At 40.7% G+C, this 12989-nt stretch overlaps 1 protein-coding gene across 1 annotated transcript in view; it reads right to left on the bottom strand.

Moving 5' to 3' along the window:
• Nucleotides 1-1917: 1917 nt before the first annotated feature.
• Nucleotides 1918-12989, bottom strand: part of GATAD2B (GATA zinc finger domain containing 2B) — a 175557-nt gene continuing 164485 nt past the window's right edge. The window contains exons 5-11 of the mRNA XM_006895871.1: nt 10861-10992; nt 6369-6539; nt 5469-5784; nt 4154-4356; nt 3241-3351; nt 2937-3054; nt 1918-2164 (exon numbers count right to left, since the gene is read on the bottom strand). Of these exons, the coding sequence (XP_006895933.1) occupies nt 2031-2164; nt 2937-3054; nt 3241-3351; nt 4154-4356; nt 5469-5784; nt 6369-6539; nt 10861-10992 (1185 nt within the window). The 3' untranslated portion in view covers nt 1918-2030. The remainder of the gene's footprint in view (nt 2165-2936; nt 3055-3240; nt 3352-4153; nt 4357-5468; nt 5785-6368; nt 6540-10860; nt 10993-12989) is intronic.

Here is a 12989-nt window from a genome sequence, read left to right as displayed (position 1 = left end):
GGTACCACATTCCCCAGAAAAATACTCGAAAAAACGACCCCATCACTACCTGTTACTAGCGTCTAGCTTCCAGATCATTTCACCACTGGGGGGAGCCTAGACACAGGCTGCATCTCTGCTCCTTAATTAAGTGCTCAAATGAATTTGGGGGAAGGGAGGGAAGAAAATAAAGAAGAAGCCAAGAAGACCCGTAGGGCCAGTATAATTACCCACAGTAGTACTGGGGTTTTGGGAGTAGAGGCCAGTGGTGGAGTAGAGAGTCTGATTCTAACTCCTCCTACCACTCTACCTCCAAACTTTAAGGGGAAAGATGTGCAGCTTGTGTATGTGTTAATTTTAAAAGTGCCTTATTTTAAAAGAATTATTTTAACTTTTAAAAATAAAATGGAGGAACTTTCCCAGGTGGCATTCAAGGCCAGAATATTCAACTCCTCCTCATACCTCTCTGCTAATAGTATTCCTCTGCGTACTCTGGCAGCTTTTAGAGCTGGAGAGATAGGCATGTGTACACGATGAAGAGTAGAAACTCCATCTTAAAGGGGCTTCCATTACCTCAGAAACAGTTTTGCCCCTCCCTTTTTCCAACAGTGGGGGGAAATGGGATGCTAATCTCCCCAATCCCCAGAACAGCAACATTGCACAATTCAATTCATTCTCTACATTAGTAGCACTTAAAAAAAAAAAAACAATGAAAAAAAAAATCCCAAATTAATAGAATGCTAGAACAATTAAAAGAAAAAACAAGAAAACAAAACAACCAAAACCCAAAACAACCAACAATCTACTTTGACAGCAGAGGTCCAAAGCTGGTTCTGATATGAACTGTTTGGTTTTGAATAACTGACTTTGCAGTTAGTGAAGAAGAGTCAAGGCAGGACCCCAATCTGATTAGGTAGCCTCACTCACCCTCATCTTCTGGCACTCAAAGGGTAGGGGACAGACAAATCTGAGAATCAGACTGCAAAGAAAGATCCTTCTTCTTCCTTCCTCCAAGTCCATTTTCCCCTTTTGTTATTTCATTCACTTCACGCCAATACCAACCTCTAGGACATTCCATGAACTGCCTTGGGACAGTATGGCTATAGGTATACCTCTATTAAAAAGGGGCTGTGGGATAGATTAGGATTTTAAAAATGCAAATGGGAGGGCACTTTATGAAGAAAGTTACAATGAAATGAATTTGGGCTAGTTGGCCTGGAATGGACTTCCATGTCCCCACGTAATAATACCAATCTTATTATTCCCCATCCCCTCAGCATCAAGAAGGCCAGGCTCTGCTCTGTCTTTCCTGGCTCAATACTATGCTCAAAATTACACATCTCCATGGACAAATTCCAGGATAGTAGGGTTTTTTTAAAGCTTCTCCTCCAGGCTCCTTCCATTTATTCTTAGAGCCTAACTTCAATACTAAATACTAACTCCCAAACTCTCCAGAAATACCCACAGTTGGGATACTGTTCCTACTCATTTGATGCCATCAGCTCCCTGACACCCTGGTTAAGTGCATTAAAAACTTCTGCCCTGAACAGTCTCAGTCATGAGGACCCTACTGCAATGCTCCTATCGTTTAGCTGAATGGTCATTTGTGTTCAGAAAAAGAAAGAAAAAAATAGGGGAAGGGGGAAAAAAGGTTTAACCGTTCACTGAACAAAGGAATAACACACAATATCATTCAAATGAAATAACTGTAGCATAAAAACAAACTTTAGAAACATATGTCAGAGGGCATTGAATTTCCCCGGGACCTTGCTCTGACCTCTATCAGAGGTGAAGATCCACCTCAGTGTTAAGGAAAACTGAAAAGAGTAGACAGTGACAGAACAGATCGCAGCAGTATGGAATAAAGGGGAGGTGCAGGGCAGGGCGCGCGTGTTTTCTTGTTGATTTCTATTTTTGTCTTCTGTTTTTCTGTTTTGTTTTCCGTGTATGGTAGGCACCAGTACAGGCACTGCATGCGACGGAAGTTGGGGGCAAAAGGAGAGGAAATGGGTCAAGGATTCAAGGCTAGGGCGGGACAAGTGGAACAGGCGTTATTTCTGTCCACTGATGGACTGCGATATAGACCGGGGAGGGATCATGTCTAAAAGATATTCCCGCTGTCGGTCTGCCAAACTTGGGGCTTTGTGTCCTCCGATGCCAGTGTTCAAGTATGCAATATTGACACCTAGAACCAGGAGACAAAAGTGGAAGGCAAGTATTAAAAAAAAATGATAGTACCCTCTACTATACTTCCCTGAGCTGCAGCTGGAAGAGGAAAGAAGACATCAGAATTTGTTTGTATGGCCTCAGCCATAGCTTTAGTCCACCAGCAACATCTCCTTTCTAGCTCTCAATCTTTAAAGAAAGAGATCTTCTTGAAATCCTAACTCTACCAAAAATAATGAACACGGTCCTAATGATCTAGCAGGTAAACAACTGCAGAGGAAAAGAAGAAGGAATTGCTCAATCTATTTTGATTCTGAGGATTCTTCTATGGAGAAGCATTTCAGATCATTCAACCAGGCTTAGACTTGTTGACTTTTCTGTCTTGGCTAAAAGACATCAATAACCACACACTCACTGAGTGCACTTTAGCCTTTAAAACTATAGTATCAGCAAAGATTGTGCTGTTTTTAACCACACAAACCCTAACGCCTACTCCTATGCAGGATACATAGTAAAAATTTACCAAACATTTGCTGCAGCCTAAGTGTGAAAAGACTAGATCTAAAGAAAGAGCAAAAAGCAAAGGAAAGGACAACTCACTGAGGGGCTGTTAACTATTTACTAAAAGTGCTTATGGATATTGCAATCTGCCTGTCTTATTGACTACGAAAAGAACACCTTGTGGTCAGTAATAGAATCAGGTCTTTGAAACTGTTTTAAAAAAACAAAACAAAAAAACCTACGTACTAATAACCAGTTGAGCCTGAGAAAAATATAGAAGCCCATTTTACCTGGCATGCCAAGGAGGCCACCTGGTACAGACAGCTGGGGTGCCTGTGCAAAATTGGAAAGCATGGAGCGGGCAGATGTGGGGATGCCACGCTGGAGGCTGCTTTGGGGCTGTGGAGCCTGAAATGAGGAGAGGACAGTCAACCATAAATTTACTGTGCTGGAAGGTAAAGTGGAAAGTAAGGATAAAGAATAAAAGCAAAAGAATTGTGTAATTTCCTGGAGAAAAGATACATGAATTTGTCCTGGGACAAATGATATATTAAAATCTTTGAGAGAAATGAGGGCTCAGTGAAAAGTTCTTACCTGCCGAAGCGTATGATGTCTCATGATGGTCTCTTGTTTACTGACACTGGACACAGCTGGAGCTGTAGTTGGGGAGAGGGCTGCCTGCTGCTGTAATCGCTGTTCAATTTCCTGTTGGGAGTCACCAGATCAATTTGGAAAGGAATAGTACCCAATTTCCTAATCAAAAGATCTAGAGATCTTCTTATCTCTAATGCTGCCAGGTAGTTGGAGGGATTTAGAAAAGGCAAAAACGTTTAGTGGAGTGGGTGTACAGAACTCTCTGGTATATGAAGGCAAGCTGTTTCTTTAATTAAGAAATTTCTCTCTTCGGGACAGTTAATTTTCAGAAGCTGGTTGGAAGGATTTAGGTAGGTGTCTGGGAGGAGATGATTAGGGCTGTTTATTTTGACCCTTGTCTACTCATTTTCCAGAAAGTTCATGATGGTCTGATAGTATGAGAAATGGGACAGAGGAAAAGTATCTGAGCTTCTCAACATATTTTCACCTCGCCAAGATACTTTCTTCGTAGAAGTACTGTAAGAGATGGCCATTTACTCTAGTGAGACTATTCTTCATTTGGTTATGTTATTATAATCTGTGCCTTCAATTTATACCTCTCAAAGAAATATAAAGTGCCAAAATAAAATTTCTTTCATCAAAACCCATTTTCTTTGAGGAGAAAATAAAGAATATAGAATATTCCATTGATGGTATAGGCAAAGTCAAGAATCTTTTTCCTATACAGAAAATTATTCATCCCCATTCAGAAAACAATCAGTTCAATACAAAAGAGGAAGAAAGAATGTAGAAGTAATAAAGAAAACTCAGGTCCCCAGGCTCAGAGGTTTGTAGAAATCACAGAAACAACTCATCTAAACTAGAAGGAAGCACCCTCTGGAAAACGTGGGCAAGTAGAAGTCAGAATTCTTACTTGTTCCTGTTGTAGGGCTTTAACAAAAGCATTTTTCAGCCGGTTGGTATGTTCTGCTTTGAGAGCCTTCTTCTGATTGGAGGTCATACACTGCTCACACAGAATCTTACCATTCTTCTCTTGTTTCCAGTGGGGGGTGAAATCTGTGCGGCACTGGGCACATACAAAGGGTTCAACCCGCAGAAGTGAGGCACAGCCTTTGCCTAGATGCCAACAGAAACAACAATCAATGGCTTCATATTTCCTTTTTATCTCCTGTTTCACTTCAAACAATCTTTTTATTCTGCTGAGTTAAAAAGACTACAAAAATAGTACTCTTCACCAAAAACAAAAATTAAAACAATGCCAAAACCAAAACTACCAATGAACCATCTGTAAAAAAAAAGTACTCTTTAATTGCTAAAATAAAAGATTTTAAATTTCTGTTTTTGATGAGTAAATAATTTTATTGTAACGTCACCACTTTAGAAAGCTCAGATATCACTATCCCCACTTACAAATAAGGAAAATTAAGTTCAGGGAATAGTTAGTTCTTTATTGGCACAGCTGTGAGAGGCTCAGGTCTTCCGATTTCATACTCTCACAGTGAGAGGAAAATATTGTGTAAATTCAGAATATAAAAATTTTATCTAGCTCATGTTTTTTGCTTCTGAGCATATTTTTATCTCACTTGCCCTATTTACCTTACTCCACTTATTCCAGTTTTGTGCTTGTCACTTTAATTATCAAGAGTCTGAATTATTCTTTTTGTCATCTTTTTATAATTAATATTGACACCTGTAGGCACTTTCTGTTACTGTCAGGTACTCTCATAAATCCAGATGTATGGAGATTCAGGCTTAGTAACCTTAATTAGTCTAATGGGATTAATACTTTACAGTCTAAACTAGTAGAAGTTTTAACTTTTATTTGGTTATTTTCCCTGATATTTATCTACCGTGAATATGCCCATTTCTCACCTAAAAGGATTCAAAAGGTCAGAAATGTAATGCAATATTATGCCACATAAACAGACATTAAAAAAAGAGATGTCTAGCCACCAAATCATGCATTTACTATACTATATGCCATGCAAAAGAACCAAATAAGATACTACAAAAAGCACCAATACCAAAATGCACAATAAAAATTAAGCCTCAAATCCAGAGAAAAACAAAAGGCTTTTCTGAAATGCTGCTCCTAAGCAAAATCTAAGAGATGGAAGGTGGTATGTAAACTGCAAGGAGCTATACTGCACCGTATACTATGGTGTTCTGTTTCACGGCAGTAAGGTTTGGCAATTTGCTTAGACAGAATAGTGGTATAAAAGGCTTACCTTGGCTGTCAATGACACTCTGTACAACTTCTTCCAAGCCTACCATGTAAATAAACTCGCTATTGGCTGCACTAGGCAGGAAGTGAAGCAAGGGAGCAGGAGGTTTAGGGGGTGGAATCTCCAGGAGTGTCTTTTCCAACTGTTTGCGAAGAGCCAATTTGGCTGCAGCTTGTGAGTTGGCAGCATCGGTCATGGCGCTGGGGCTAGGAAGTGGTGAGGATACTCTGTTGACGGTTCCTGGCTGGATATGGGAAGCAAGGTTCATATAGATGGCAGAAGATGTTGTTCGCTGACAAGGAACAGAAGAACTTGACTGCTGAAATAGATTTGAGAATAGGGTCAATGATGGCATGTATGAGAAAGGACTCAATTCTTACTTTCTTGGCTAAGGACACATTCTGATTCTACTCTGGACTACTTCACTCACTCACTCTTGGTTGTTGGGCCAGAACTAACAGCTGTCTCTGCCAGCAATTTTTCAGAGGCTGAAAACTGCAGATGAGGAAATCACCCATCTTTCTCCGAGAGCAAGCTGGTTGATTCAAACCACTTGCCTTCAGGCCGGCTGTAAAACTCCTTCTCTACCAAGCCATGAACTCTCTATGGACTACTTAAGCTTCCCAAAAGCTCATTGAGGGTAAAAAAAAAAAAAGACATGACATCACATTTTCAAAGGAGAATTTAGCTTACTGATGCTCTTGTGTGTAACGTCTGTTCTCCAACACAGATTTAAATAAAATTCCTCAAAGTTTTCACTTTGGGGAATGTTCTCAATCCAAGTGGAACCCAAATTACCCTTGTCCAAACTTTTCTTAACATTCCCAAACTCAAGACACATGGCTTTTTCAACAGGCAAACAAAATGAAAGATCTCTCTTACCATATTAGGACTCCCTCTTACCGGTTGGTAATTGATGGCAGGGTTCATGTTAGGTGTTGTGGTGCGTACAAGGCCAGGTTTAGGTGGACCCCTTTGACCCTGTAACTGAGCTGGATTTGGTGCAATAACACGCTGAGACATCAACATATGCGGAAGGGTGGTATTAGTTGCTGAGCGGATGACACTGTGACCCTGAATGGAAAGAAGAGAGGAAAAGTGAGTTACAGCTAGTATAATGTGTCATAAAATGACAAAGAGAAAATACTGCCTTTAATATACAGCTGAGCAGCACATAAAGAGTCAGATTTGGCATTTTTATCTAGTGAGCTATGGGATGAATCTACATTTATCATCATGGTAAGCCCTGAGTAACCATACACACAGTCACTGAATAAATTAAATCTCAGAGCAATTCTGTTATCAGTGTAGACGTCCACTATAGAGTTTCCAAAGCTGCATCCCCGCAACCCCCCCAATGGCATGGCTGGTGGGTTCAATCTGGAACTCTTTTAGTTAGTAGCATAGTATTTTAACCACTGACCCAGCAAGGCTCTTAACAGATTATCAAAATTCCACATATGCTGCCATCAAGTTGGTCCCAACCCACTGCAATCCTACACTGGGGTTCTATATAAAGGCTAGAAACCACTTTCGCCCCTTGTGTACTGTAGGACTGGATCTGACTGGCACAAGAGGAGATTGTCTCTACTTCTCTAGCGGAGTATCTGCTGGCTTTGAACCGTGAGCTTTAAGGATTGCAGTGCAGCTTCCTGCCACCAGTGCTCCCTGTCTATAAACTATTATAGAGTTTTATAGAGAAGAGACTGTCATCTTTCTTCCTCAGAATGGTGGTTGAATTTGAATTGTTGACCTTTTGGTTAGCAAAGCAACACATCATACACTACACTACCACTGTTGTTGTTTACTGCCTTCAAGTCGAGCACGACTCGTAGTGACCCTATGAACAATAGGCCTGAAGCCACTCTACAACTATTGATATATATCAAAGTTCATAGAGTTTCTGGAGGCATGTTGTTTAGGAAGTGGATGCCACTTCTGCTTCCAAACACTGCCATAGTGCCTCCTAATAGACACATTGTGTTGTTAGGTGCCATCAAGTATGACCCATAACAACTGTATGTACAAGAGATCTGAACCCTCTTTTATCCTGTGCCATCCTCACATTTCTTGACACATTACAGACCACTGCAGCAGTCACCATGTCAATCCACCTGGTCAAGGGTCTTTCTTACACTGACTCTCGGTCTTTCTGAGTGTCATATCCTTCTCCAAGAAATAACCACACCTACAACATGCACTAAATAGGTGAGGCAAAACCTCATCATCTTTGCCTCCAAAGAGAACTCTGGCTGCAGTCCATGAGATGTTCAATGCTTGTCTCCAACACCACAACTCAATGGTCTCAATTCTTCTGTCATCCTTATTAACTGTCAAGCTCTTAGATGCATAGCAAGTGATCAAAAAGACAACGACCTCAATTAGATACATCTTACTCCTTTAACTGACATCACTACTCCTCAGTAATTTGGAGAGGTCCCTAAACTGCAGATTTTCCTAGTGCAGTATGTCTCCTGATTTCCTGACTGCTGGTACCAAGGATGTTAACTGTGGATCCAGGTAAGATGAAGTTGGTGACAGCTTCAATCTTTCATCCATCTATCACGATGCTGCCTACTGGTCCAGTGTTAAGAATCTTTGTTTTCTTGACAGTGAGATGTAATCCACACCAAAGGCTTTATTTGATCTTCTGCAACAAGTGCTTCAAGTCTTCCTCATTTTCAGCAAGCAAGGTTGTGTCATCACCATAATGCAGGTTACTGATGAGTGTCCCTCTTACCCTGATGTCACATTCCTCTTCATAGAGTCCAGCTTCTCGAATAATGTGTTCAACATACAAAATGAATAGGTATGGAGAGTGAACACAACCCTGACACATGCCCTTCTGAATTTTAAACCATTCAGTGTTTCCCTGCTCTATTCACACAATAGCCTCCTGGTCTAGGTTTCACATGAACACAACTTAGTGCTCAGGGATTCCCATTCTTGTCACTGGTTAGTCATAACCTGCTATGAGTCACTGTCAAATGTTATTGCCTAGTCAAAAAGGCATAAATAAGACATTCTTCTAGTATTCTTTCTTTTCAGCCAGGATCTATTTGACATAAGCAATGATATATCCCTGGTGCCAAAGCCTCTCTAAATCCTGCTTGAACTTCTGGCAGTTCCCTTTCTATGCCATTTCTGAATGATCTTCAGCAGCACTTTGCTTCCATGTGATAGTAAGGATATTGTTGGAGAGTTTCCACACTCTGTTGGATCACCTTTCTTAAAAATGGGAACAAATATGGACCTCTTACAATCCACTGGCCAGAGAGCTGTTCTCCAAATTTCCTGGCCTAGACTGGTGAGAAAATCCAGGGCTGCATCTGTTAATTAAAACAAGTCAACTGTATCCCATAGATTCCTGGGACATTTTTTCCCCCCCAATGCCTTCAATGCAGCTTCCACGCCTCCTTCATTTCCATTGCCTTCCGCTCATACAGTTCTTCCTGAAATTTTTCGGTGTCAGGGAGTTCTTTTTGGTACAGTGACTCTGTATTGTATATTCCTTCCATCTTCTTTTGATACTTTCTAGGTCATGCAATATATTGTCCATAGCATCCTTCAATATTGTGACTTGAGGCTTAAATTTTTTTAATTTTCTCAGCTTGAGAAATGCAGAGCAAGTTCTTCCTTCTTTATTCTCCAATTGAAGCTCTCCACACATTCATTGTAATACTTTGTTTTGTCCTCTTGAGCTGCCTTTTGAAATCTTCTGTTAAGGTTTTTCTTCAGTATGTCTTCCCTTTATTTTGGCTTTTTTGATGCTTCAGTGCAATTTTCAGAGTCTCTTCTTCTGACATCCATTTTGTTTTTTTCTCTCTCCTCTGTCTTTGTAATGATCTTTTGCTTTTTCCATGGATGATGGATGATATCCTTGATATCATCCCTTAATTCATCTGGTCTTTTGACAACTGGTGTTCAATGCTTCAAACCTATTCTTAAGATAATCTTGAATTTCAGATGGAATAGATTCTAGATTGTATCCTGGTTCTCATGGACTTATTTTGTCTTTAGCCTCAATTTGAACATGTTGTTATGTGCTGTTGAGTTAACTGTGACTCACAGTGACCCTATATACAAATACAAGAGTTCTAAACCATTCTCTATCTTGAGCCAAACTCACTGTATCTGACACATGTATGCCCATTACCCAGGTCTCTGTGTCAATCCATCTCATCTAGGGTCTTCCTCTCTTGCATTGTCCCTCCATCTTCCTAAGCATCATGTTCCTTTCCAAAGAATGGTCCTCCTTGCAACATACCCAAAGTATGTTAGGTGGAGCTTCAGAATCCTTGCCTCCAAGGAGCAGCCTGGTTTCACCCACTCCAGAACAAATCTGTTTGTTCTCCTAGGAGCCCATGATGGCATATTAAGTACTCTTCTCGAGAACAACTCAAAGGCATCAATTCTCCTTCTATTATCCTTAGTCATTGTTCAGAGATCTGATGCACAGCAAGTAACTGCGAAGACCATGGCCTAGATCAACTTCACCTTAGTCTCCAGACTGACATTATTGATCTTCAGTACTCTGGAGAGGTTCTTGACAGCAGGTCTTCCCAATGCAATTCATCTTTTGATTTTCTGGCTGCTGGAACCAAGACTACTGACTGTGGAGCTAAGAAAACTGAAGCTGTTAAACACAATCTCAATCTCTTCACCATCTACCTTGATGATGCCAATCGGCCCAGTGGTGAGAATTTTTGTTTTCTTCATGTTGAGCTTCAACCCATATTGAAAGATGCAGTCCTGGAGCTTCTGCAGCAAATGCCTCAGGTCCGTCTCAGTTTTGGCAATCAAGGTTGTGTCACCTGAATAATTTACACATGAGTAATTGGTGGTATGACTCAGAGACTGCCCCTGGTCTAGTTTTGACTGCTGAGATTAAGCTTCTACAACAATTCTGCTTATGTGAAGCAGTTGGATTTGGGAAGGTAGGTGGTGTTTGGTTTTTTTGTGTGTGTGTTTTGTTTTTTTTTTTAAATTTAATTAATAATCAGGTATAAGCTGCCTGGCCATTTTGATCTAATGAACAAATACTGTGAAGACTGATTTGCTATTAGAGTTACAAACTAAATTGTCAGTTTGTTGTGTATGGGGAGAACTTTCTTCAAATTGGTACAGCACTTGTCTGTCAGTTTACTGTATTGATATATGATATAACTTGTGGGTTGCTACAATACTGAAAGCTATGCCACTAGGATTACCCACGGTGGTGGACAGGTTTTAGTAGAGCTCCCAGATTATAACAGACTAGGAAGCAGGATTAGCCATCCACTTCATAACTAACAGGCCTCTGAAAACCTCTGTGAACAGTAAAGGAACGCAGATGGTCACAGTAGTAGTAGGAGTAAAGCCTCTGACAATGGCCCTCTCATTAACTGTCACATACCTGTAACGTTCTCAAATTCTGAGGTTCAACCCCTTGGGTTCCAGGCCGGGAAGGAAGCTTGGAAAGGCCTTGCTGTCCCACATGGGCAGGAGATGGCTGAACAATAGATGCTGCATTCTGTACAACTGGAGTCTGGAAGAGGGAAAGCAGCAAGACATTACAAAAGATTAATAATCAAAGGTGAAAATTTGGTACATTTCTGTATTTGAAAAAAATTATTTTTGCTTCTAGTAACCTACAGGGGCAAGAAAATCATGGTTTTCTTGAGTAAGGTATGATATTAATTAAAAACCTCCCACAAAACAGAATCACTACTACTCCTAGCTGATGCCATGAGGTTTTGTCAACTAAGACTTATCAACAAGACATTTAAACTCTGCTCTATCCTCACTATGTCATATTCAATCCCACTGTGGCAGACATCAATCATCTCACTGAGAACTGTCTTCTCTTTCAATAACCCCTCTACCTTTCCTAGCATGATTTCTCATTCTAAGGACTAGTTCCTCTTGAAAATATGTCCAACAAAGTTTCAACATCCTTGACTCTAAAGTGTACTCTGGTTGCACTTCGTTCAAGACATATTTGTTCTTTTGGCAGTCCATGGTATACGTAGTATACTAAACACTGTTGTACAGCACCACAATTCAAAGGCACTGCTTCTTTGATCTGTCTTATTAATTATCCCACTGTCAGATGCAAGGAAACAACTGAAAATACAAGGCTTGAATCAGACACAGAACATTATTTAGGTCCTTGATAGCATTGCTATTACCCTCTGGCAAACTATCTTTGATTTCCTGCCTGCTGTTACCAAGGGTACTGATTGTGGATCCAAGTAAAATGAAATACTTGACAACTTCAATCTTTTCTCCATCATGATGAAGTGTAGGCTGAGTTTAATTTTTTTTTTATATTATTGTGTGTATACCATCAAATCAGATCTGACTGGGATAGGAGATTGCCCCTCCTTCTCCAGCAAAGCATTTGGTGGATTTGAACTGCATACCTCAGGGATTGTAGTGCAGCTTCTTGCCACTAGGCCACCAGAGCTCCCTCACAGGCTGAGTTTAGAAGAGGCTGTAGTACTAGGGATATTATAGCTAATGTCAGATGGATCTTGGCTGAAAGCAGAGAGTACCAAAGGAATGTCCATCTCTGTTTAATTGCCAATGCAAAAGCATCTGACTGTGGATCACAAAAAACTGTGGCTAAATCTGAGAAGAATAGAAATCCCAGAACACTTGACAGTGCTTAAGTGAAACCTACACTTGGACCAGGAGGCAGTCTTAAGAATGAAGCAAGGAAACACTGCATGGTTTAAAACTGGGAAAGGTGTATGCCAGGGATAAATCCTTATCTCCATACCTTTTCAATCTATATGCAGAGCAGATCATCTGGGTGGCTGGGCTATATGAGGAGAATGTGACAACAGGATTGGAGAAAGACTCATGAACAACCTGCATTATCAAACTAAGGAGGACATGAAGCGCTTGCTGCAGGAAATCAAGGACTAAAGCCTTCAATATGGACTCAATTTCAATATCAAGAAAACAAAGTTTCTCTTCACTAGGCTGATTGGCAGCATCATGACAGATGATGAAGAGACTGAGATTTTTAAACAGCTTCAATTTGCTTGGTTCCCCAGTCAACACTCTTGGTACCAGCAGCCAGGAAATTAAAAGACAAATTGCACTCAGAAAGTCTGCTGTCAAGATACTTCTCCAAAGCACTGAAGAGCAACGATGTCAGTCTGGAGACTAAGGTGTGCCTGATTCAGGCCATAGTCTTTGCAGTTACTTGCTATGTGTCAGAAAGCTGGAAAATGATTGGCGATGATAAAAGGAGAACTGATACCTTTGAGCTGTGGCACTGGAGAAGAGTGTTGAATATTCCATAGATGGCTAGGGGAACAAACAGGTTTGCCCTATAGAGAGTGAGCCCAGGCTGGCTCCTTGGAGGCAAGGATTCTGAGGCTCTGTCTGGCATACTCTGGGCTGTTGCAAGGAGGACCAGTCCTTAGAAAGGGACGTCATACACCTCACTCCATACACAAAAACCAACTCAAGGTGGATCATGGACCTAGGACTAAAACCAAGGACTATAAAATTCATTACAGAAAAGCTAGG

The sequence above is a fragment of the Elephantulus edwardii genome, unplaced genomic scaffold, assembly GCF_000299155.1.
Source record: "Elephantulus edwardii isolate Elephantulus edwardi_28Jun2011 unplaced genomic scaffold, EleEdw1.0 scaffold00176, whole genome shotgun sequence".
In the NCBI taxonomy this organism is placed as follows: Eukaryota; Metazoa; Chordata; class Mammalia; order Macroscelidea; family Macroscelididae; genus Elephantulus; species Elephantulus edwardii.
Note: the sequence above shows the minus strand (reverse complement) of the source record. Positions and strands in the feature narration are given on the sequence as shown.